The 24,817-nt window shown below is 40.1% G+C and overlaps 1 protein-coding gene across 1 annotated transcript in view; it reads right to left on the bottom strand.

Annotated features, from left to right (window-relative positions):
* hdac1 (histone deacetylase 1) overlaps positions 1-24,817 on the bottom strand; it is a 51,418-nt gene that overhangs the window by 16,302 nt on the left and 10,299 nt on the right. Inside the window, exons 2-6 of the mRNA XM_073028267.1 lie at positions 11,091-11,203; positions 4,374-4,491; positions 3,274-3,348; positions 1,017-1,155; positions 606-747 (exon numbers count right to left, since the gene is read on the bottom strand). Of these exons, the coding sequence (XP_072884368.1) occupies positions 606-747; positions 1,017-1,155; positions 3,274-3,348; positions 4,374-4,491; positions 11,091-11,203 (587 nt within the window). The remainder of the gene's footprint in view (positions 1-605; positions 748-1,016; positions 1,156-3,273; positions 3,349-4,373; positions 4,492-11,090; positions 11,204-24,817) is intronic.

Raw genomic sequence — 24,817 nt, forward strand, 5'->3', positions numbered from 1 at the left:
TGACCTCACTTATCCTGTGACGATGATAAAAAGATAGTTTTCTCATTCACCTCAAGGTTTTTCATGGCAAAAAAGCAAATAATTGGCTTCCCTGACCTAATGTTGTAGTATCAGGATCAGATTTAATATCACTGGCATGTTGTGAAATTTGTTAACTTTATGGCAACAGTATAATGAAATGCATGATAAATAGAGGGAAAAACTGAGTTTTTTTAATAACTAAGTTAAAATAAGTATTGCAATATAAGAGAAATATAGTGAGGTAGTGCTCATGCATTCAATGTCCATTCAGAGATCAGACGCCATAGGGCATGTCCTGGGTGGTGGGGGTCATTAATGATGGACACCTCCTTCCTAAGGCACCTCTCCTTGAAGATGTCTTGGATACTGTGGAGGCCGGTACCCATCATAGAGCTGACATTAGCCGGAGAGGGAATGTAAATCACTGCCAAAATGATCGCTGAAATCTCCTGCGGCACTGAGACACTTAATTCCAGGTATTCCAGTCCAGGTCGGGTGAGCAATACTGGGATGTCACTGACACTTTAATAGCTTGGATTTCCTGAAAGCCTGGCATATAAATGCACATTATGAAATAAACTTACCCTGAGATCTCCTGTACCAGGGAAATATTCACCATATTTATGGAATGAAACAGTCATTACTCTATCGGTTGTATAAAAAGCTTCTTCAACACCATCACCATGGTGAATGTCAATATCGATGTACAGTACTCGCTGATGATACCTTGAAAAGCAGAAGATAATATTAAACTGAAGTGGTTTGAATAAAAAACTTTGCTCCTTAAAAACCGGTCTGGTGTCATGAAGGCCCACTTGTACCGTGCACACGTAAAGCAGAGGGACCGATTCCTATTTTGTGCTAATTCTGGGCTCAGGGTTTCATTTCTGATTGTAACAGAAAGTGGGAGCAGATGCAACAAGAGGACAAACGGCAGAGAAAAGCTTTTGGACTTAACACAACACATGATGTAACAGAGTTCCAATTATACTTACTTTAGTAATTCAAGAATAGCCAGGACAATGTCATTCACATAACAGAAGCCTGATGCTTCGGATTTCTTCGCATGATGAAGTCCACCAGCCCAATTGACAGCAATATCAGTTTGCTGCTTGTTCAGTTTAACAGCTCCAGCTGAAGAAATTCACAATACCCAGAGTATATTAACATATACACCTTACCAATGACAATTATAACAGTAGTTCATGCATTAGATAGGATAACACACGAATTTCAAGATTTAAGAGAAGTTTGGTAGTAGTATGGCGGGCTATGGTCAGGGTGCAGGTTGATGGGAAAGGCAGTTTAAATGGTACGACATGGACTAGATGGGCTGAAGAGCCTGTTTGTGCTGTACTTTTCTATGATTCTATGATGAGGGCATATATATTGATGACATATTGTTACATTACAATGCACTTGAAACCAGTATAGACACAAGGTAGAGCAATAGTTAGTCCAAAATAATCAAAAGTTGCTCCAGATTTTTAGGGTTTTCCAATTAATCGCAGTGGAAATGAAAACTGAATTGGCCAGAGTTCCCTTTACTAATTGACAGGAACACACAAGTTAGAAAAGCGCTTAATTGGAGTAAGGGGAATTATGAGGCTATCAGGCAGGAACTTGGAAGCTTAAATTGGGAACAGATGTTCTCAGGAAAAGATACCAAAGAAATGTGGCAAATGTTCAGGGGATATTTGTGTGGAGTTCTGCATAGGTACGTTCCAATGAGACAGGGAAGTTATAGTAGGGTACAGGAACCATGGTGTACAAAGGCTGTAGTAAATCTAGTCAAGAAGAAAAGCTTACGAAAGGTTCAGAGAGCAGGTAATGTCAGAGATCTAGAAGATTATCTGGCGATGATCTTTGCATTATCAATGGGGACGGGAGAAGTTCTGGAGGTTTGGAGGGTTGCGGATGTTGTTCCCTTATTCAATAAAGGGAGTAGAGACAACCCAGGAAATTATAGACCAGTGAATCTTACTTCAGTTGATGGAGAAAATCCTGAAAGGCAGGATTTATGAACATTTGGAGAGGTATAATATGATTAGGAGCAGTCAGCATGGCTTTGTCAAGGGCAGGTCGTGCCTTATGAGCCTGATTGAATTTTTTGAGGATGTGACTAAACACATTGATGAAGGAAGACAGGTTGAGAGAACTCCGCCTTTTTTCCTTGGAGCGACAGAGGACAGGTGACCTGCTAGATGTGTATAAGATGATGGGAGGCGTTGATTGTGTGGATAGTCAGAGGCTTTTTCCCAGGGCTGAAATGGCTGCCACAAGAGGGTACAGGTTTAAGGTGCTTGGGAGTAGGTACAGAGGAGATGTCAGGGGTAAGTTTTTTTTATGCAGAGTGGTAAGCGTGTGGAATGGGCTGCCAGCAACAGTGGTGGAGGCGGATATTATAGGGTCTTTTAAGAGACTTTTGGATAGGTGGATGGAGCTTAGAAAAATAGAGGGCTATGGGTAAGCCTAGTTATTTCTAAGGTAGGGACATGTCCGGCACAACTTCATGGGCCGAAGGGCCTGTATTGTGCTGTATGTTTTCTATGTTTCTAATTGCTGGGGTGGGGGGGTTGTGAAAAGAAGTCAGAAAGGAGCTTTGATTTACAGAACAGGACACTGGCAAGCACTTAATACATTTACCTAAAGAACTGGTACAGGAAACTGAGAAAAGCATTAGCTTCCCTACTCAACTCAACAGAATCTATATTTAGTCTCAATTTATAGTGATAACAATATAATGGTTAATTAACAGGAAGACGGAAATAGGTCTGCAATAAATGCAAGTTTATTGCAGAAGAACAGTTGGGAAGCAGCGGTGTTAGAAGTTTTCTGAACAACACCTCATAATAAAGATAAAAGTGTCAAAATATTGAAAGTGTGACGGTACTGAGGTGGTTGTTGAATAGGCTGGATAAAGTGAACTGAGGGGTTACCAGTCAGAATGGGAACATCTTGTCTGGTTTTTATGCTTGGTTGTACAAACATTTCCACCTGTAGAAGGATGAAAACTTGAGATCCATAAATACAAAACAGTCAGAGGAAATACTTCTTTTTGTTAACTAGAGTGGCTAGAATACAGAAGCTGCTATTCACTCTATGGAGAAGCCAAGGATAATTGAACAGCTGGATCTGAGTGGAAAATTGCACAAGTATCAGAGAGGAAGAAATGAATACGGCAAAGGACTGAGATGAAAGATCTATATGGACGTGCTTAGCTATACTGTACACTTATACAGTATCACTTACCAACTGAACCTCCAGTCGACAGCTGGCAGAACTCAAACAGCCCGTCAAATACTGGGCAATCCTCACCCACGTTGACTAACAGAAAAACACACTTTAGAATAGTTTCACAACAGGAAAACATTCAGATTTATAGCAACATCAAGCGCTAAACATGACTGGACGAAATACCTAGAGACATTCCCATTGGTTACTATTCTATCGGCTTGGCCGTTGCTTTGTTTATCCTGCCAAAACTGGTCAACAGTTTACTATAACTAACTCAGGTATACAAGCTGATTTGATCCACAACCTGGAGAAAAATCAAATATTTCCCATCTTCATTGCCAGTTAAATTCCATTATAACCATATCAATTTCTAAGTGAAGGTAAGATTGTGAACTGCCTGTTGAACAAATCACTCTCAAGGCACAACACAAAGGCCTGGAAACAAACGCTAAGATTCAGCACTCTCAAAGAGGGAAAATGGCTAACACAGATGTTTTTGTGCAACCCTTTAGCAATCTTGGCATTTGTATTAATGTTCATTACAAACCTCATTGGGTAACTTCAAAGAACACTAAGATGACCACTCTTTCACTGCAAATAAAATGCAACTGTGCATAAAAAACGACTGAGGGGAAAAAAAGCGTATTTTTACAACGATGTTACCTTCTAAAATTCGAGAAGCCTTGAATTTTGTTGCTATGTGAATAATGAAGATTTTAATTCAATCTTATATGCAAATAAATTGACAAAACTGTTAGTTACTGTTCTGTGGACTTGCTGAGGATGCCCGCAGGAAAATAAATCTCAGGGTTGTATATGGTGGCATATGTACTTTAATAAATTTACTTGGAACTTTAAAGTGATATATAAAAGTTGATCTGATGCAGGATAAGATCAGTAATTACTTCATATCAGATAGAATGCAATATAGAAAAGGTACTAAAGGTGACATGGCTTGAAACTGCTGAGTTTTGTTTTTGAGCTCCCAGTATGAGAGATTAAAAAATACTGTATTTTTTCACCAGTAAATGGAAAGATGATAATTACAATGTTTCCTTACACCACTTCAATGTAAAAGTCCTAAAGCTGAACGAGACAAAGAAATACCAACGTACATCTTTGCATCTGCTTGCTGTACTCAGACATGTTGTCTGGACGAATGGACCTCAGGAACTTAATGTAGTCGTCACTGTGGTACTTTGTCATCTCTTCAGCTGATGCTTTGTGTGGGCGCTTGGGAAGAATAGAAATGGAAAGCTTTATAATTCAATTACAATTTAAACCTATTGGATTGATAGGAATGCAACAGTTAAAATATGGAGGGCTTTATTGGTCATATTTAAAGCATGAGAAATCAGTATGTAGACTAGTGCAAAGCAACGCATTTGGACAGGCAAAAACTGGCAAAGGAATTCATAACGAACAGGAAAAGTGTACAGGAATATAGACACCCCTTAATCTACTGTGAAGCTGCTGGGATGGGGCTTCCGTCATCAACACCTTAAGCTACTGGGATACTGCCTCAGTCATCAACCCCTTAATCTACTGGGATGCTGCTGGAATGGGACCTGAGTCATCAACCCCTTAAGCTACTGGGATGGGACCTCAGTCATCAACACCTTAAGCTACTGGGATGGGACCTCAGTCATCAACACCTTAAGCTACTGGGATGGGACCTCAGTCATCAACACCTTAAGCTACTGGGATGGGACCTCAGTCATCAACACCTTAAGCTACTGGGATGGGACCTCAGTCATCAACACCTTAAGCTACTGGGATGGGACCTCAGTCATCAACACCTTAAGCTGCTGGGATGGGACCTCAGTCATGAACACCTTAAGCTGCTGGGATGGGACCTCAGTCATGAACACCTTAAGCTACTGGGATGGGACCTCAGTCATCAACACCTTAAGCTACTGGGATGGGACCTCAGTCATCAACACCTTAAGCTACTGGGATGGGACCTCAGTCATCAACACCTTAAGCTACTGGGATGGGACCTCAGTCATGAACACCTTAAGCTGCTGGGATGGGACCTCAGTCATCAACACCTTAAGCTACTGGGATGGGACCTCAGTCATGAACACCTTAAGCTACTGGGATGGGACCTCAGTCATCAACACCTTAAGCTACTGGGATGGGACCTCAGTCATCAACACCTTAAGCTACTGGGATGGGACCTCAGTCATCAACACCTTAAGCTACTGGGATGGGACCTCAGTCATCAACCCCTTAAACTACTGGGATGGGGCTTCGGTCATCTACCCCTTCAGATGCTGGGATGGGGTTTCTTTGGTCACTGACTAAGCTGATGGGATGGGACTGCTTTGGTCACTGATCCCTTAAGCTACTGGGATGTGCATCCTAGATTTTTATATAAATTTTGTTCTGTTTTTTTTGGTCTTTTGTATTAGTGTGTCAGTAGAAAAAAGCAAATTTTAGATTTCCAAGCATTCATTTTCCAAAATATTACGTTAGAAGCATTTTTCTATTTCATTAAAGTATCAATAGACCACTTTACAAATGAAGACTTGATTAGTTTGTAGATGTATAACCCAGTGCATGATTAAACAAGGATAATAGGATGTTAATGATCAATGGCATAATTTAATGAATGAACTAAACTGATTTACTGAACAGAAACGAGAGAAGAATGAATCAAGTTGGGCGAAGGAAACTCAAACTAAAAGGTGAGGTTAACCTGCAAACCATTAACGCTTACACCACAGCAAGAGTAAGCACAGAACAAGACACAAGGTAGTCAGCCTGCACCAGCAGTGTTTCTTCCAAGCTGTAAATTAACGGCAGGCAGGAGCTTCAAGATGTACCACCGAAGTTTTTCTGAAGAAGCACAAAGAAAAGGGCAAGGCTGAAGACCAGAAATGCAGTGGTCAGCCATGGAAATAGTGCAGCAGATGAGATGTATCAAACTGAAGTCTCCATGAAATCAGAAGTCTAGCATTGCCATCAGCTCTGAACTCAGAAAGAAACCACTAGAATCCAAGTACAGCCCTCTACAGTCCAGAAGTCTTGTCCAAAGTGCTCTCTATGGAAGAGTCACTTCCAAAAAGCCATTGCTTTGAAGTGGAAGCAAAGCCAACAGACTCACCTATACACCGAAACACAAGGACTGGGTCTAATGCTCAGCACTGACGAGTCAAAATGTGAAATTTTTGGCTCAAACAGGAGGTGGTTTGTCTGTAGAACAGCTGGAAAGCGCTACATGGATGAGTATCTGCACCCAACAGTGAAGCATGGCAGAGGTTCCCTGCAGGTTTGGGGCTGTATTTCTACAAACGGAGTTGGTAATCTGGTCAGAATTAATGGAACACTCAAAAGCTGAGAAGTACAAGTAGATTCTCATCTGTCTTGCAATACCATTAGGGAGGCATCTGATCAGTCCCAAATTCATTCTGCAGCAGGATAATGACCAACCACACGGCCAAGGCGATAAAGAATTATCTTCGGAAAAAGGAATCCTGCAGTGGATGGTAAGGCCTCCACGGAGGCCTGATATCAACATCAGTGAGGCTACCTGATACTACCTGGAGAGACAGAAGCAAGACAGCCAACGTCTGCAGACTAACTGTAGAATGTTCTCCAAAATGCTTGGAACAACCTACTAGCCGATTGCATGACAGAACTGATGCAGTTTTAAAGGCAAAGGATGGTCACACCAAATATTGATTTGATTTAGTTTTTTTTTACACTTTACCATGCTTCATAGTAAATTTTTTGATATTTAGAAATTATTCACTTTATTATTTTTAAAAGCATCTTTGCTTTAGTTTTTTTTTTTACACGTGCTGAAGATGTTTGCACAGTACACTACGATAACTAAGCAGGTATATAGGAGCCCAGAGTGAGATGCGGAATGGGAAGATATACCATATACAGTTCTACTTTGCAAAACAAATAAGCATATGGAAGTGCAAGAAATCAAAGTTGAGGAGAGGTTGACTCATCTTCATTTCAATAGAGCAAACTGTGGGAAAATCTAACTGAGGCATACAGAAATGAGACATCTTGTGTATCTGGATAGGACCAAATCCCTTTGCAGAGAAGTCTAACATGTCAATCTAATTATGCAAGAAAAAGAACTTGAGGAAAATACCGGAGATCAGAAACTGAGTGTTCAAACAACTACAGAGCTATAGACCAAGAGCTGTGAAATAGAGTCAATCCTACACATATCCTTTGTTAATCACCAACGACCTGCTGGGCTGCACTGTCTCCAAGATTCTTAATTTCTGTATGCTCCAACACCCACACAATTCCAACTTCACTCAGAAAAATATTGAGTTACTTCTATTTATGAATAATAGTCCCTTCAGTACATTTGAAAAGTCATTTTCAAGAACTTCCAAAAGAAAGCCCATCTTAAATTTCCTAAGGTCCTATACAATTTCCAAAAGCCTATGGAGTTCTTGGACAAACTCATTTGTATCCATTTCAAACCGCCATCAAGAATCCAAAGGCCAAAAAGGTTTGCGTTAGTCACCTCACTGTGCCTTCAGAGCTGTAGGTCCAAATCAGGACTAACTGGAACCTGAGGGTGACATTGCACCAAATGGTTGCAAATGTGCATTTGGAAGGTAGGAGTGGAATCACGCCATTGGGTCTGATCCAGCATTCTATCATGGCTGATTCACAATTCCTCTCAACCCCATTCTATCTTCTAAATGGGAAAATTCAAAAATCAGAGGCACCAAGGAACTTGAAAATCTTCATGCAGGATTCCCTAAAGGTTAACTTACAGTTTGAGTCAGTGGCAAGGAAGGCAAGTGAAATGCAACATTCACTTCGAGAGGATTAAAATATAAGAGCAAGGATGTAATGCTGAGGCTTTATAATGCACTGGTCCAAACGCACACGGAGAATTATGAGCAGTTCTGAGCTGCTTTGCTAACAGCAGCATTGGAGCCCAGAAAAGATTCATGAGCGCAAACACGAGGAAATCTGCAGATGCTGGGAATTCAAGCAACACACTCAAAATGCTGGTGGAACACAGCAGGACAGGCAGCATCTATAGGAAGAACAGTCGACGTATTGGGCCGAAATTCCTCGGTCCCTCCCCCTCCTGTCTTCTATCCTTTTGGATCTTCCCCTCCCCCTTTCAAATCTCTCACTATCTCTTCTTTCAGTTAGTCCTGACGAAGGGTCTCGGTCCGAAACGTCGACTATACTTCTTCCTATAGATGCTGCCTGGCCTGCTGCGTTCCACTAGCATTTTGTGTGTGTTGCTAGAGATTCATGAGAACGTTTTTGGGAATCAAAGGTTTAGCACATATTTGATGGCTCTGGGCCTGTACTAGCTGGAGTTTAGAAGAATGGAGGTGGGGGGAACTCATTGAAACTTATCCCAATATTGAGAGGCCTAGATAGAGTGGATGTGGGGAATCAGGACCCAAAGGCACAGCCTCAAAATGGAGGGATCTCCATTTAGAACGGATGCGGAGGAATTCCTTTCATCAGAGGGTAGTGAATCTTTAGAAATCATTGCCACAGACAGCTGTGGAGGCTAAGTCATTGGGTATATTTAAAGTGGCAGATGATAGGTTCTTGATTAGAAAAGCGTCAAAGGTTACAGGGAGAAGACAGGAGAAAGGTTGAGAGGAATAGTGATTCAGCCATGATGGAATGGCGGAGCAAACTCAATGGACCGAATGGCCAAATTCTGCTCCTATGCCTTATGACCTTATTCTCTCTCCTGCCTTCTCCCCACAACCCTTGACGCCTTAAATATACCCAATGACTTGGCCTCCACACTGCCAGTGGCTATGATGAGTGCTTCTGAAGAAGCTACTTTTCTACAATGTGCCCTTAAGACATACTATTGATGGAGGGAAAGGGTGAATATACTCGATGCATTGTGGGAGAGGGGTTCCGGGCTCTGCCCGATTGGGTCTTTGTATAGTTTGTTCAGGCTGTAGGCATTGGCATGATCAACAATGCTAATGTTAATGAAGATATAGAGAAGCTTGTTCTGCTGTTTCTCATCGTCCATCACTGTGTAGTATAGCTGGTCTTAGCCAATGTTGTGTAGCTCTGTCTGTTTCATTAGCCTAGTTATAAATTAAACTATTTTCCACCCAGTCAATTATTGACATTGTTTATACTTTAAAACACGCAATAAACATTTAATTAGGTTAACCTGATGTGTCAATAGCTTTTGGGTGAAACTGGATATCTAATAACAGTATTGCAATCACTGCTGCTTTTCATGTGAAATAACAGCTTTGTTCCCCAATAACTTTCAACGTTTCTCTCACACAGCTTCTGGATTTGTGATGTGTCATTAGCTCTCCACATTTGCATTGATAGTCAGCTTCACAGCAGGGATAACAGGCCCCTTGATTGAACTTGTCCCATACTGATCAAGTTACCAGACTCATGGAGACCCATTTACCTGTACTCTAAATAGAGGTTCACAACCCCTTGATTAATGGCATTATTCCATGGCATAAAAAAAATGTTGGGAACACCTGCTCTAACCCATTCCTACCCACCCAAGTACCCAATTGCGGTAATTGTGTCCACCTCTACCACTCCACTGAGGAAGAGGACAGTATCCTTTAATGTGATGATCCTTCAGGCAGATATAAAAAAAATTCAAACAACTTCCAAAAGCAAGTGACATTATTTAGTCACCGATCAAGACTACAACACATTACCTGGACACTCATCTCATTTCTGTTTTGGGACTAGATGCACAAATTGCTACTTTTACTTCACTCTTCCAACAGTGTGGAAGACACTACCCAACTGTTCACTATTCAATGCCCCCCCCCCCCCCCCAAATGATTTGGAATCACTATCTAAACTTTATCACGTTAAAAAGCATAAGGGAAGATGTACCAATCTTGAAAAATCAGCATCTGCACGAGAGAGTGGTCTGTATCACATTTTCATAGGTGATGACAATCAAAGGAGAAAACTGCACACAGATATTTACCTCAGAAAGCTCATAATTAGAGCAAAGCACGTTCCAGACCAGTTGATTAGGACCAGCTTAATGGGTCAGTTAATCTTTGTACCTCACTGTACACTGCTGTAGTGCATATTCTATACTTAAATCTTCCTTGAAAGTTAGATTTGATTATTTAACCATGGCATAGAAAAACATTACCAACTATACAGCTGATGTCTAATTGTCAGAGGTATAACATCCACACAGATCAGCATTGCTCCCTCTGAATGCTTAGCAGAACTCTGGACTCATAAGCAGTGACCTCTTTTCAGGAAAACTGTCAGAAAACAGCAGCTTTAGTGGCTAATGTTAACGTTCCATTTACACACATGGTACAATATGGTTAATCAGTAGTTTAGAAAGTGCTACTCTGTTAATTAATCTTACTTGTTGCAACTGGCATTTCTTAAATAGTTATACCAAAAATAAATGTGATTAGTTTAGAAGACTGACATTTACTCAACCTTCAAATAATCAATTGGACTTAAATCTTAATAACACTAACAGCGTGATGTTTTGAGAAATAAATATAACTATACATACACACATACACATAAACAAAAAAGAAACTTTTTGACTGGGATTTCAAGAAAATGACATCATAGGTACTTCTTGAAAGGCATGTCAGACACATCAGTTTAAGGCAGATTCTAATTTATTTTTACATGGACATATTGCTCAATTTTAAGCTTTCATAACTGAGCTCTCACTGTTGCCTGGCACCTGATAAAGACTGCATTCAGGCAGAATGAATATACCCACTCTAAATTACTTGTGCAGGATCCATGATTACACCAGATAAAATACAGAACAAAGCTACACAGCCACAAAAAAAAAACAAATTTTAATTAACTGTACTCACATAGATTTCCATTTTTCTGTATAAGCCATAATTCAGCAACAGGTTATGGGTCATTCGAATTCTATGTGGTTTCATTGGGTGACCCTGTCCATAATAATAATTTCCAACATCACCTGCAAGCGAAGAGTATTAGTCAAGTCACTTTTTATTGTCATTTCAACCATAACTGCTGGAACAGTACACAGTAAAAACGATACAATGTTTATCAAGACCACGGTGCTACATGAAACAAGGTCAATGCAGATTACTGATGACATCTGAGAGATAGTTACAATATCTTAAATTACCTAATTCTTGTGAAGGTTGAAAAAGCATATTAGTGCGATGCAAATCATAAACACAAGAAAGTCTGCAGATGCTGGAATTCCAAAGCAACACAAACAAAATGCTGGAGGAACTCAGCAGGTCAGGCTGAGACTCTTCTTCAATGACAAAGGTAAGAGAGATGTGCTCCCGCACATAGATTACAAGGAAAAATATAAAACTGGACCACAAAAGTAGCAACTTGAGGACTAAACAGGAAAATAGAAATTGCAGTTGAAGAGCTAAAATATAAACAGAAAAGGCTGAAAATACTCACAAGGTCAGGCCACAATGATTATTTCAGGTCAAAGAGCCTTTGTCCAGCATTTTCTGTTTATAGTTTGCAATTTCAGTTTTGCTTTCTGTGTTAAATATCATGGAATACAGAGACAGAAAGATTTTCCACAGGAACATGTGGCCAAAGGAATGAAGGAGAGATGGCTTTAAACAACCATTTATTGGTTGGGGGGGGGGGGGGGGGCAGCAGGCGGACAGCTATACCAACATAGCCCTCCAAATTTCTACCGTCCATATACCTGTCCAAACTTAAATCGAGCTTGCATGCACCACTTGCAGTGTCAGCTCCTTTAATACTCTAATGAAGTTACCCTTCATGCTACTCTTTCATTTTATTTTTCAATCATTTTTATTGATTTTCAAATAAAGAATATACAAATACAAATTGAAAGAGGTTTAACAAGTAGATAATATAAGACATATAAACAGCAATATTAAAGACAAAAAGCATATAATATCAAACTCAAATAGGTAATATATTATGCTGTTATATATATATATATACAATGGTCAGAGAGAAATTACAACTCCTCATAGCAATCATAAAAAAAATTGGAAATTTTTTGATAGAGAAAGAAAAACCCAACTAAACTAAAACAAAAGAGAAAGAAAAAAAAAAGAAAAAGAAAGATTGGGCAGTCCAAATGAGGATAAACTTAAAAAAGACAGAGAGAAAAAACACATCCTTCCAGTCATCTCCGAACCTTCATGGACAAGGATATTCTCCAAAGAGAATAAAGAAAAATAAATAAAGATAAATTAAATCATGTGAAAATATTGAATAAAGGGTCGCCAGACTTGTTCAAAAATCAAAAGATGTATCAAATGTCCGGCTTCTAATTTTCTCCAAGCTTAAACATGACATGATGGAGGACAGCCAATAGAAAACAGTGGGTGAGTTAGATTCTTTCCAGTGTAGCAAAATAGCTCTCCTAGCCAGTAAAGTTGAAAAAGCTATCACATGTTGGGCGGAGGCAGACACTTTGCTTGCTTCCTCTGGGAAAATCCCAAAAGTTGCTGTAAGTGGATTAGGTTGAACATCCATATCTATAACTTTAGATGATATTCCAAACACATCCCTCCAAAAATTATTTAAACACACATGACCAAAACATATGGGTTAGAGTAGCTACTTCTGCATTACATCTATCACAAATAGGGCATATATTAGGAAAAATATGCGCCAATTTATCTTTGGACATATGGGCCCTATGTACTGTCTTAAACTGAATTAAAATATGGCGTGCGCAGATAGATGAATTATTAACTAAATAATAAATTTTACTCCATTGGTTATCTGAGAGTGAATGTTGAAGTTCTACTTCCCAGGAGTGTTGAACCCTATCATTAGGCGATGTGCGAGCATTCATTAACTGTTTATAAATGATAGCTATTAATCGTTTTTGAAAAGGTTTAAACTGAAAAATAACATAAGCCAATTTGAAGAGCAGATCAAGGGGTAATTTGGTAAAAAATCACATAAGAAATTCCTAACCTGTAAATACCTGAAAAAATGTGTATTGGAGATATCATATTTATCCATTAACTGTGAAAAAGACATTAAACAGTCTTGTAAAAACAAATCTAGAAAAGCTTTTATTCCCTTAATTTTCCATGTTAGAAAAGCCTTATCCAAAGTTGATGGTTTAAAAAAGAAATTAGAATAAATATTGCTAGAAAGTAAAAAATCATTTAATTCATAAAATCTACGAAATTGAAACCAAATTTATAAAGTATGTTTAACAATAGGGTTAAGAGCTTGTTTACCTATTCTGGAGAGCAAAAAAGGAAGAGGAGCTCCTAATAAAGCTAACGAAAATCCCACTACTGAATTTTCCTCCAGCTGTAACCATGAAGGGCGATTTTGATCGTCTATATCATAAATCCAAAAAGTAATATAGCGAATATTAATTGCCCAATAATAAAATCTAAAGTTTGGTAAAGCCAGTCCTCCATCTTTTTTTGATTTTTGCAATAAAACTTTATTCACTCTAGAGCTTTTATTATTCCAAACATAAGACAAAATCAGAGAGTCTATTTTATCAAAGAATGTTTTTGGAACAAAAGAGGGAACTGCTTGAAATATATATTAAAATTTCAGTAGAATAACCATTTTTATAGCATTTATTCGACCTATCAATGACATCGACATAGGTGACCATTTGGAAAGCGCCTGTTGAGTATATTCAACTAAAGAAATTATACCTATATAGGTCTTTAAAATTTTTTGTGATTTTGATACCAAGGTAAGTAAAATGGTTTTTGGCAATATTAAAAGGTATCTGATCATAATAATCAAAATAATTATTAATAGGAAAAATTCACTTTTATGTAAATTAAGTTTATATCCAGAAAAAGTACCAAATTCCATATAGATAACATAGAAGGAATAGATTTCTTAGGATTTGAAATGTAAACTAATAAATCATCCGTGTATAATGAAACTTTATGTAATTTATCCCCTCTCCTAATACCCTGCACAGAATTAGAATCCCAAAGAGCAATAGCAAGTGGTTCTAAAGCCAAATTAAATAATAAAGGGCTAAGGGGACAGCCCTGACGGGTACCTATATAATCTAAAATAAGGAGACTTTTGGTTATTAGTGAAAACTGCAGCTACCGGGGCATGATAAATCAATTTAATCCAGGAGATAAATCCTGGACCAAAATTAAACCTCTTCAAAACCTGAAAGAGATAAGGCCACTCCACCCTATCAAAGGCTTTCTCTGCATCCAAAGATACAATACATTCAGATTCTTTGATTGAGGGAGAATAAATGATATTTAATAATCTTCAAATATTAAAATGTGAGTACCTATTTTTAATAAATCCTGTTTGATCGTTTGAGATAACATTAGGCAAGATACTCTCAAGCCTATTTGCTAGAATCCTAGAGAGGATTTTAAAATCTACATTCAGTAAAGAAATAGTTCTATAGGATACACATTCCAGTGGGTCTTTCCCTTTTTTTGGAATCAATGAAATTAGTGCTTCATAAAAAGTTTTAGGAAGGTTCCCAGAAGATGTAGAATCAGTGAACGTTTGATGAAGATGTGGTATAAGCGTTTCGTGAAAGGTCTTATAAAACTCTACCGTATAACCATCAGGTCCCGGAGCTTTGCCTAACTGCATAGAGGATATAGCCTTGGCTATCTCCTCTTGTTTAATAGGTGCATCTAACATATCAACATCTTGAATCAAAATTTGAGGTATGTTTAACCTTTGCAAAAATCTATTCATAGTAATATTACTATCAGAGAATTCAGATTTATGAAGATTAAAATAAAAGTCCATAAATATCTTATTAATTTCTTAAGGATCTAAAGTTTCTGTTCTATCTGGTCGGCGAATTTTTAAAATCTGTCTTCTGACCATCCCAGCCTTTAATTGACCCGCTAAAAGTTTAGCAGATTTTTCCCCATGTATATAAAATAAACTTTTAGATTTAAAAAGTTGCTGTTCAATGGGAAAGGTCAGAAGTAAATCATACTGTGATTGAAGCTCGACCCTTTCTTTATATAGGTCTTCAGTAGGTTTAACTGAATACGCTTTATCTGTTTAATTTTATTAATAAGCACGGACAATTCCGCTTTAGTTTTCTTTCTCAAGGCTGCTGAATATAAGATTATCTGTCCCCTAAGAAAAGATTTCAAGGTGTCCCATATAACCAGATTTGACATTCCTTCAGTTGTATTAAATTCAAAAAATATAGAAATTTGCTCCTTAATAAAATTAACAAAAGCTGGATCCTGTAACAAAACGGGGTTCAATCTCCATTGAGATTTTCCAAAAATCTATCCGGGAGCTTAAGGGTTAACTTTAAAGGCGCGTGATCTGAGAGCGTGATGATGTCATACGCACATTCAACAACGGAGTTTAACAGACATGTATCTAAAAAAAAGTAATCAATTCGGGAATATTTGTGATGGACGTGTGGAAAAAAAAGGAGAAATCTTTATCATTGGGGTGTTTATATCTCCAAATATCGACAAGGCCATATTCTAATAAAAAAGAGTTAATACAAGCTGCCGCTTTATTAGGAAGCGACGGATTGGTTGATGACCTGTCAATCGCCGGATTTAAGCAACAGTTAAAGTCACCACCCATGATTAGCTTATATTCATTGAGATTCGATAACTCTGAAAAAAGTTTCTTAAAAAAATCAGAATTATCTACATTAGGTGCGTATACACACACCAGAGCTACCTTTTGCTCGCATAATAAACCAGTAACAATTAAATATCTTCCAATCAAATCAGTAGTAGTATTCAGGTGTACAAAAGGGGTTTTGGGACTAAGAAATATAAAACGCCTCCGACAGTGAGTGAAAAAGTGGCCCTTTCCAAAAGCGAAAAAATCTATCCCTATCCTGTTTTCGTATATGATTTTCTTGCGCAAAAATAATATCAGCATTAAGTGTTTTTAATTTCTTAAAATTCTTTTTACGCTTAATGGGATGATTGACACCGTTCCAATTCCAAGATATTATATTAATTTTATTAACATCTATGTTTAAAATTGAGTTTAATATTATATAAAAGAAATGTTACGCAAGTACAGATTAAAGCAAAAGGCGCGGGTACAACCAGAGTGACTCATTTACGAAAGAGAAATCCATCAAAAGAACTGCCCAATCAAAAAAAAACCCTACTCTAATAGACCCCTCCCCCTGCCCAATAGATAGAAAGGAAGGAACCAATAGGCTGGTCCCATGCTAACTAATCCTTTGACCCTGTTCTCCAACTTGCAGCTCCATATATAAAAAAAAGCAAAAATCCCACGGAAAATAGCCATAATAAAAGGCACAAACAGAATTCAACTACTATAATGTTGTGTCTAACATTAATAAAAACATAATCAACAACGGCCATCTTAGAATCAGCTAAAGTAGCTTAAACACATTCAAAAGAAAGAATAAATCCGAGCAAATGTTACAAAGAATATTCTTCCTCTCGAAAAATAAAAATAAATGAATATATGTATATAACGGACCTAAAACTATAAGTATTGAAACAAATAAAAAAATAAAAAGATTAATATACAACAGGTCCTACACGGACCACTAAAGTACAATACTATAAAGGTTCCCTACAAAACAGTTATATATGTATTAATTATTAATAAGGTAAAAAAAATTAATTCGACCACGTCCCATACCAGAGAGTGAAAAGGTATAACATGTACTTAACTCAAAAGCTCCATAAACAACTCATACAGCAAATACTTCAAAAGTAGCTATTGAATAATCAATGTAACTTTAATATTTTATTCAGTAGGCTTAACTTTAAAGTTTTTAATATACTCCCATCCCTCCTGAGAGTAGATTCTCAATGGTTGAGATTTTTCAGGAAAAATTATCAGCTTTGCTGGAAAGCGAAGGGAGGGATTTAAATCTAATTTATACATTTCACTCATAACTTCTCGATATTTCTTTCTTTCGGCAAAGATTTCGGGGGGGATAATCTTCAACTATACGAATGTGTGTTGAATTAAAGAGTAATTTCCGTTTTTTTCTGGTTTCTCGAGAATAGCTTCTTTAGTCGTATAATAATGCAAAGAAAGTACAACTGCTCAAGGATGCAATTTGGCTGAACGCTGAGAGAATGGAATTCTGTGAGTTCTGTCGATTAAGGGGCTAGCTTCGAGAGTCCCATTGAAAAGTGAATACAGCATATCTGAAAAGAATTTTAACAGATCGCCAGCGTCAGTATTTTCAGGCAGTCCCAGAATACGCAGATTCCTCCGACGCCCTCTACTATCTAAATCAACCATTCTTTTCTTCATTTTAGATAGTTCCGAGGTAATTTCATTGATTTTCTTTTCCATTGAAGATATCTTCATTCCTTGATCTTTAATAGTTTGCTTGAATAAATCATGCTCACTTTCGATTCGGGTTGTAGTCTGCTGAAGTGTTTGAAGTTGAGAATCCAAGTTTTCCAGCGAGTCTTGAATCGTAGAAATAGCTTTTTTGAGCTTCCCGTTTGAACTGGTCAGCTTATCAATTTTAATATTAGCGATCCAAATTCCAACTTCATATCTTGTATTGAAGAAAATATTCCCGCTAGTATAACAGGTTCCTCTGTTTTCTTGGTTTGTTCCGTTTGCTCCATTTCGGGGAAAGTCTTGCCGCTTCTTAATTCAATACCAGAACGACTTTTTTCGGCCGTTGTAATTAAGTCGTAAAATCCTTCAGTAGAAGTAGTAAGTCATTAGAACTAAAAGGGATCTGTTGGTGGGATATAAAATATATTAAAAGAGAGAGAGCCGCTAGAAACGCGGCCTACTCCATATGCTGCAAAGATGGAGAATCCATGCTTCTCTTAAACGTTTCACCTTTCATCCTTAACCCATGACCTAGTCCTACCCAACCTCAGTGGAAAAAACCTGTTTGCATTTACCCTACCTATACCCCTCATAACTTGGTATACCTCTATCAAATCTTCCCTCAATCTTCTACATTCTAAAGAATACAGTCCTAACCTATACAATCTTTCCTTTAATTCAAGTCCTCCAGTCTCAGCAACATTCAAGTTTCCTCTGTACTTCTTCAACCTTATTTATACCTTTCCTGTAGGTAGATGTCCAAAACTGCACACAATATTCCAAATTAGGCCTTACCAATGTTTTATTTAACTTCAACATAATATCCATCTCCTGTACTCAATCAATACTTTGATTTTTGAAGGCCAATGTGCCAAAAGCTTTCCTCTACTTTTTTTAAATCTGTGATGCCACTTTCGATGATACCTGGACCTGTATTCCCAGATCCCTTTGCTGTACTGCACTCTTCAGTGTCCTACTGTTCACCATGTAAGAGCTACCCTGGTTGGCTCTGCCAAAGTACAACACTTCAGACTTGTCTGCATTAAATTCCTTCCACCTGCCATTTTCAGCATATTTTTCCAGCTGCTCCAGATCCTGCTGTAAGCTTTGAGTGTTCTTGGCTCTCCACTACAACCCAAATCATGGTGTCATGCTCTCTTCTCACTGCTGCCGTCAGAAAGGTGGTACGGGACCCTCAAGACTCACACTGTCAGGTTCAAAACAGTTACTACCTCCCAACTGTGAGCACTTGAACCAAAGGGGTAACCACTCACTTGCCCCATCGCTGAAGAGTTCCCACAACCAATGGACTCACTTTCAAACCAGGGCTTCAATACTTCTCGAAAACCAAAGTTCCCTAAATTTCTTAAGCTTGCCTTTTATTCTGATGGGCACATACAAGCTTTGTACTTTTAAAATTTCACTTTTGGAGGCTTCCCACTGACCACTACAACAACTCTTCTCTTGCTCTGCACTCCTAATGTTTGAAGCCTCAGACTTTTAGACTTTCCAGGACTTTGATAAAGAACTCCTTGAAACTGGTTTTCTAATCTTCCAAGCTTGAGAACATCTAAAGACCCAGATCAGAAATCATATTCAAGTCGCAGAGTTTGAACAAAATGCACATAAATTGTGCAGGTGTCGGTGTCATCCGCTCTCCTGATGGTATCACAGCAATACGTTCCCATGGTTCCTAGTGGCCATCTCAAACTGAGGCAATGAGGAATGGACTACAATTCTGGGTCTGAGGTTACGTACAGACCAGATTAAAGAACGATCTCCTTCCCCTCAGAACAAGGAAACTGATATGAATTTCAGCAATACAGCCCCTTTTAAAAAAAAAACAGATTTAAAAAAAAATATTGAATAATTGGAATTTTTATTCCACTGCTGCCAAAGATAGGATTGAAACTCTGATCTCTGGGTCAATAAATCACAGCATCTAGCTGTATGCCTAGTAAATTAATTAGTACTCTACTTCAAAACTGTCACTACATTTACACAGACGAGTAAAAATGGCAATTTTCCAGTCAATCCATCGACACATCTGCAAAGCTACACCACTATACAGTTGAGGAGATGGTCACATGTAATTCAGCTGACTCCTTTTATACACATTCTTTCGTCAGGGTCAATGGATGGCAGTCAGCAGTAATCCCAGCTGAATCCTATTTCAGGGAACTGAGTCCCTATCGGCTCTATCTGGCGCACATGAGAACATTTAACTATTGTCATTTGATCAAGTTATTGATAAGGTTTTGCAGTAACTTGTGGTGTGTGTTCATTTACCCGAAAGCATCAAAGTGATGGCAAAGGCTTAGAGGCAGCTGCACTTCACCCAAATCTGCAGAAACATTATATACTCTTGCCGAGAAAATGAAGAACCTATTCAAACTCCCTGTTAAACGCATCAGTAAGTAACATGGGCTGAACTTATAAATCACCAGAGCAGCTAGCATAGTTTACTGAACAGTTTGGGACACAGCACACCATCACATCAGATTAAAGATCTCAATCATAAGAAATAAAAACACTGCAAACCTACAAATCAACAAAAGATCATAAATGGGCAGTTTAAACTTCTTAATCACTTAATTTCTCTTTACTTCACAATTTTTGCCAACTCCAAACTAATATTTCTTTTTGCATTTTGAGGGGATTGCTCCCTTTGTCGATCCGCTCTTCCACACACCAACCATCTCCTGTATAGACACAGGAAATGCAACACCTGCCATTTCATCTTCTCCCCTTTCACCATCCAAGTATTCAGACACTTTCCAGGTGAAGAGCAATTCACATGCCCTTCTTCCAAGCTATATTCAGCTTTGACATTGATAGATAGATAGATACTTTATTCATCCCCATGAGGAAATTCAACATTTTTTTCCAATGTCCCATACACTTATTGTAGCAAAACTAATTACATACAATACTTAACTCAGTAAAAATATGATATGCATCTAAAATCACCCTCTCAAAAAGCATTAATAATAGCTTTTAAAAAGTTCTTAAGTAGTTTACTTAAATACATTGAGTCCTAACCCCGGCACTTTAATAGTTCAGTGGAAAATTTGCAATCTGCATCTGGTTTGTCCCGTATAGAGACGCCCATTTTGTGAACGCTGGGCTTCCAGGCACCTGCCACTTTAATTCTCCATTACAATCAGATCGATCCTGCCTGCAACACTCAGGATCAAAACCCACTCCCTGTATGAGAAGCAGCCATTTCTGATCAAAAACCAGTAATTATGGCTCAGTTTTGCTCTTTTCCCAGTTCTGACAAGAGGCCCTGGACCTGAAACAGCACTCATTTCCTTCCAAGATGCTGCCTGATCTGCTGAGACTGCAATACCTTTTTCATTTCCACTTCACTTATTCCAATACAATACTAGATCAAATATCCCTCATTCACAAACTCTAAACAGATCACATTTTCCTGCCTACATTCATGAGGAAATTAGCAATTTTCTACCAGGAAATGAAGCCTAACTACAGAGAAAAGGAAGTCTGCTGTTTTCCCATGTGGTTCAAACTACTCAACACACTCCAAACAGTACTTCACATTAGGGTTATTAGTGGCACTTTCCCCCATCTACCACCTTCTTAATCTTGTATCTTCTCCTTCCTTTCCAGACTTGATATGAAACATTGACTGGTTCTTCCTCTTCATAGATACTGCCTGACCTGCTGAGTTTCAGCAGCATTTTGTGTGTGTTGCTCTGGTATTTCCAGCATCTGCAGAACTACTTGTACTCAGAATAAGCACCATATTTAATTAGCTTCACGCTGAGTTTATTCTCTTGTTCAACTCCTTCTACATTCTCAGCAACTGAAACTAACTTGTTTCCCTTTCCCAGTTCAGACAGGATCATTAACTCTTGCTCTTTCCACAGATGCCCCAGGACCTGTGAATGACTACAGTATTTTTCATTTAATTTTAAAAACCTCAGCTTCTGTGGTTTTATTTTTTGTTTAGAATTTATATTTGCTTATCATCAATATGGACAGTCGAAAAATCTTTCTGAAGCCACATAATTTCAAGCAAATCACCTTTACCTCCAAGAAAATTGGTAATTTACTTACTGAATTACTGAGACAGCAGTTATAAAGAATTCCTAGCCACCATCCTGCCAAAACAGGTTCTAAACAGAGCAACTGCAAGCCCTTGGAGATAACTAACCTTGTCTCCCCAAGCCAGCAATGCTCATTATGACCAGACACTGTCCTACAGCCCAACGTTTATACCAGCTGCCTACACAGTACAAAAATATCCATTCCCATCAAGCCCTTCACAGCTCTCACCCTAGAGACTTAGATGCAAAACTGAAAAGCTAATATCTACAAGACCTTCTTTAAATAAAGAGAGATTGTCCTTCTGCTGCCTTATTAGACAGTTCTCAGCCCTCAGTGTCCTCTGAATGAAGACTACTCCCCAGAACACTATAGCAGGTACAGGATGTGCTAAACTTCTAGTCCTCCATTTTTCTATTACGCACATGTCAGGGTCTCTTAAATGTCCCTAATGTATCTGACTCTTACCACAAGACACAGGAGTAGAATTAGGCCATTCCATCATGGCTGGTTTATTATCCCCGTCAATCCCGTTCTCCTACCTTCTCCCTATAATCATTGATGCTCTTATTAATCAAGCTATCAACTTCTGCTTTAAATGTGCTGCACGATTTGGCTCCAGAACTGCCTGAGGCAATGATTTCCACAGACTCATCACACTCTGGCTAAAGAAATTCTTCCCCATCTCTGTTCTAAAGAGCCATCCTTCTATTCCGAGGCTGTGCCTTGGACTCCACCAGTATGGCATACATCCCCTTCACATCCACTCTATGCAAGTCTTTCAATATTCGATGTTTCAATGAGAACCCTCCCACCCCCATTCTTCTAAACTCCGGCAAGTACCAGCCCAGAGCCATCAATCACTCTTCACATGTTAACCCTTTCATTCTCAGAATCATTCCTGTGAATCTTTTCTGGACCCTCTCCAATGTCAGCACATTCTTTCTTAAATCTGAGGCCTCCATTGGTCAGGGTCAAGCTAGGGCAGTACAATATGGAGAGCAAAATATTGCCCATGCAGCTGATGAATCTAATGGAACAGCAGAGACCGATACAACTTGGCAGTGTCGCAGGAGTTACCAGTCAATCCTGAACTCAACATAGGACTGCCTTAGGGACTCCAGCTCCAGATTTTTCCCTTGGGGTAAATTCCCAAAGCCTTCCCCCTGAGTGGGTATAGCTGCAGAGCAGTGATGGTTTGAGATCAGTTTTCTTTCTCCCAGATAAGCTGTTAAGCACAGCTGACAAGACCCATCTGTCTAAGCAACTGGTTTAGAGGTACTAGTACCCTTCTGTCAGTAGAAATGGTTTGACCGAGCTTTGTAGTTAAGCTATATGTGAAGGCCCAGAGCTGGACATGGCTGTCAGAGGCTGTTTGAGATGCATGTTATTTGGAGCACTTAATAGATAGTGGGAGCTTGTCCCCATTACCAACCCCAGCTACAACGACCTTAATGAACCAAAGCTGGCTCCTTTCTTTGATAAGGGGCCCAAAACCACTCACATTATTTCAAATGTGGTCTGACCAAAGCTTTTGTTCCATTTGTTTCTGCTCTATCTGACTAACTGGTTGGGTGTATAATAGAGTCAAAGCACAGACACAGGCCTTTCGGCCCAACTGCTCCGTGCTGAACACAGCATACCCCCGCTAGTCCCCATTGCCAGGCACACACCAGCCCTTCCTGAACAACGGAACAACATCAGGCACCCTCCCGTCCTCTGGAACCTCACCAGGGGCAAATAGTGAAGCACACATTTCAACAAGGTCCCCTGCAATTTAATTGCTCGTGCATCACTTACCCCTCAGCTCTTCGATTTAAATAACTTAAGCTTCAACTGTTACCAAATACTTCATTGACCTTAACAAGGGAGCTGAGATAGCAAAGGTTTTGTAACGGCTCCTCCACGGAGTCAGCAGCACAAAGTTTCTTGGAGTGCACGCTGTGGATGATCTCACTGGGTCCCTCAACATGCTGTTTAGCCAAGAAAGCCGGCACAGCAGCACACCCACTTCCTCAGGAGACACGAGGTGGGTGAGGCTCCCTGTCCCCTTTCTACCAAAGCACCATCGAGAGTGTCCTGACCAGCTGATTCACCGTCTGTATGGGAATTGACCACGTGTCCCTGCAATGGACTGCAAGAACTGCTGAATCATTGGGATCTCTCTCCTCTCCCACCCCTTCCCAGGACATACACCAGAAGTGCTACGTTTGCAGATCCCTCCGCATTGTCAAGTACTCCTCCCGAGGGTCACACAATCCCTTTGGCCTCCTATCCTACCATTAAGCAGAAGGTAACCTTGTATAAGAACAAGGCTGGGTAACAGCTACTTCCACCAATCACAGCACCAGGCTGTCAGACTCTTGAACATCCTGCGACATTATGATAACACTAATGAAAATACTACTGTGGGTGGCAGGGTAGAGATACATCCCTACCAAAGAGGGCTCAAGGCGCTCCTTCCTTCCACTACCCTGCTGCAAGTCGGGGATGGGGGTGTGGGTGAGGGGGAGAGGGTCGGGGATGGGGGTTGCTTGGGGGGAGAGGGTCGGGGATGGGGGTTGCTTGGGGGGAGAGGGTCGGGGATGGGGAAGGTGGGGGGAGAGGTTCGGGGATGGGGAAGGTGGGGGGAGAGGTTCGGGGATGGGGAAGGTGGGGGGAGAGGGTCGGGGATGGGGAAGGTGGGCGGAGAGGGTCGGGGATGGGGAAGGTGGGCGGAGAGGGTCGGGGATGGGGAAGGTGGGCGGAGAGGGTCGGGGATGGGGAAGGTGGGCGGAGAGGGTCGGGGATGGGGAAGGTGGGCGGAGAGGGTCGGGGATGGGGGTTGCTTGGGGGGAGAGGTTCGGGGATGGGGAAGGTGGGGGGAGAGGGTCGGGGATGGGGAAGGTGGGGGGAGAGGGTCGGGGATGGGGAAGGTTGGGGGAGGGTCGGGGATGGGGGTTGGGGGAGAGGGTCGGGGATGGGGAAGGTGGGCGGAGAGGGTCGGGGATGGGGGTTGCTTGAGGGGAGAGGTTCGGGGATGGGGAAGGTGGGGGGGAGAGGGTCGGGGATGGGGAAGGTGGGGGGAGAGGGTCGGGGATGGGGAAGGTGGGCGGAGAGGGTCGGGGATGGGGAAGGTGGGGGGAGAGGTTCGGGGATGGGGAAGGTGGGGGGAGAGGGTCGGGGATGGGGAAGGTGAGCGGAGAGGGTCGGGGATGGGGAAGGTGGGCGGAGAGGGTCGGGGATGGGGAAG

Source organism: Hemitrygon akajei, chromosome 24 (assembly GCF_048418815.1).
Source record: "Hemitrygon akajei chromosome 24, sHemAka1.3, whole genome shotgun sequence".
Classification (NCBI taxonomy): Eukaryota; Metazoa; Chordata; class Chondrichthyes; order Myliobatiformes; family Dasyatidae; genus Hemitrygon; species Hemitrygon akajei.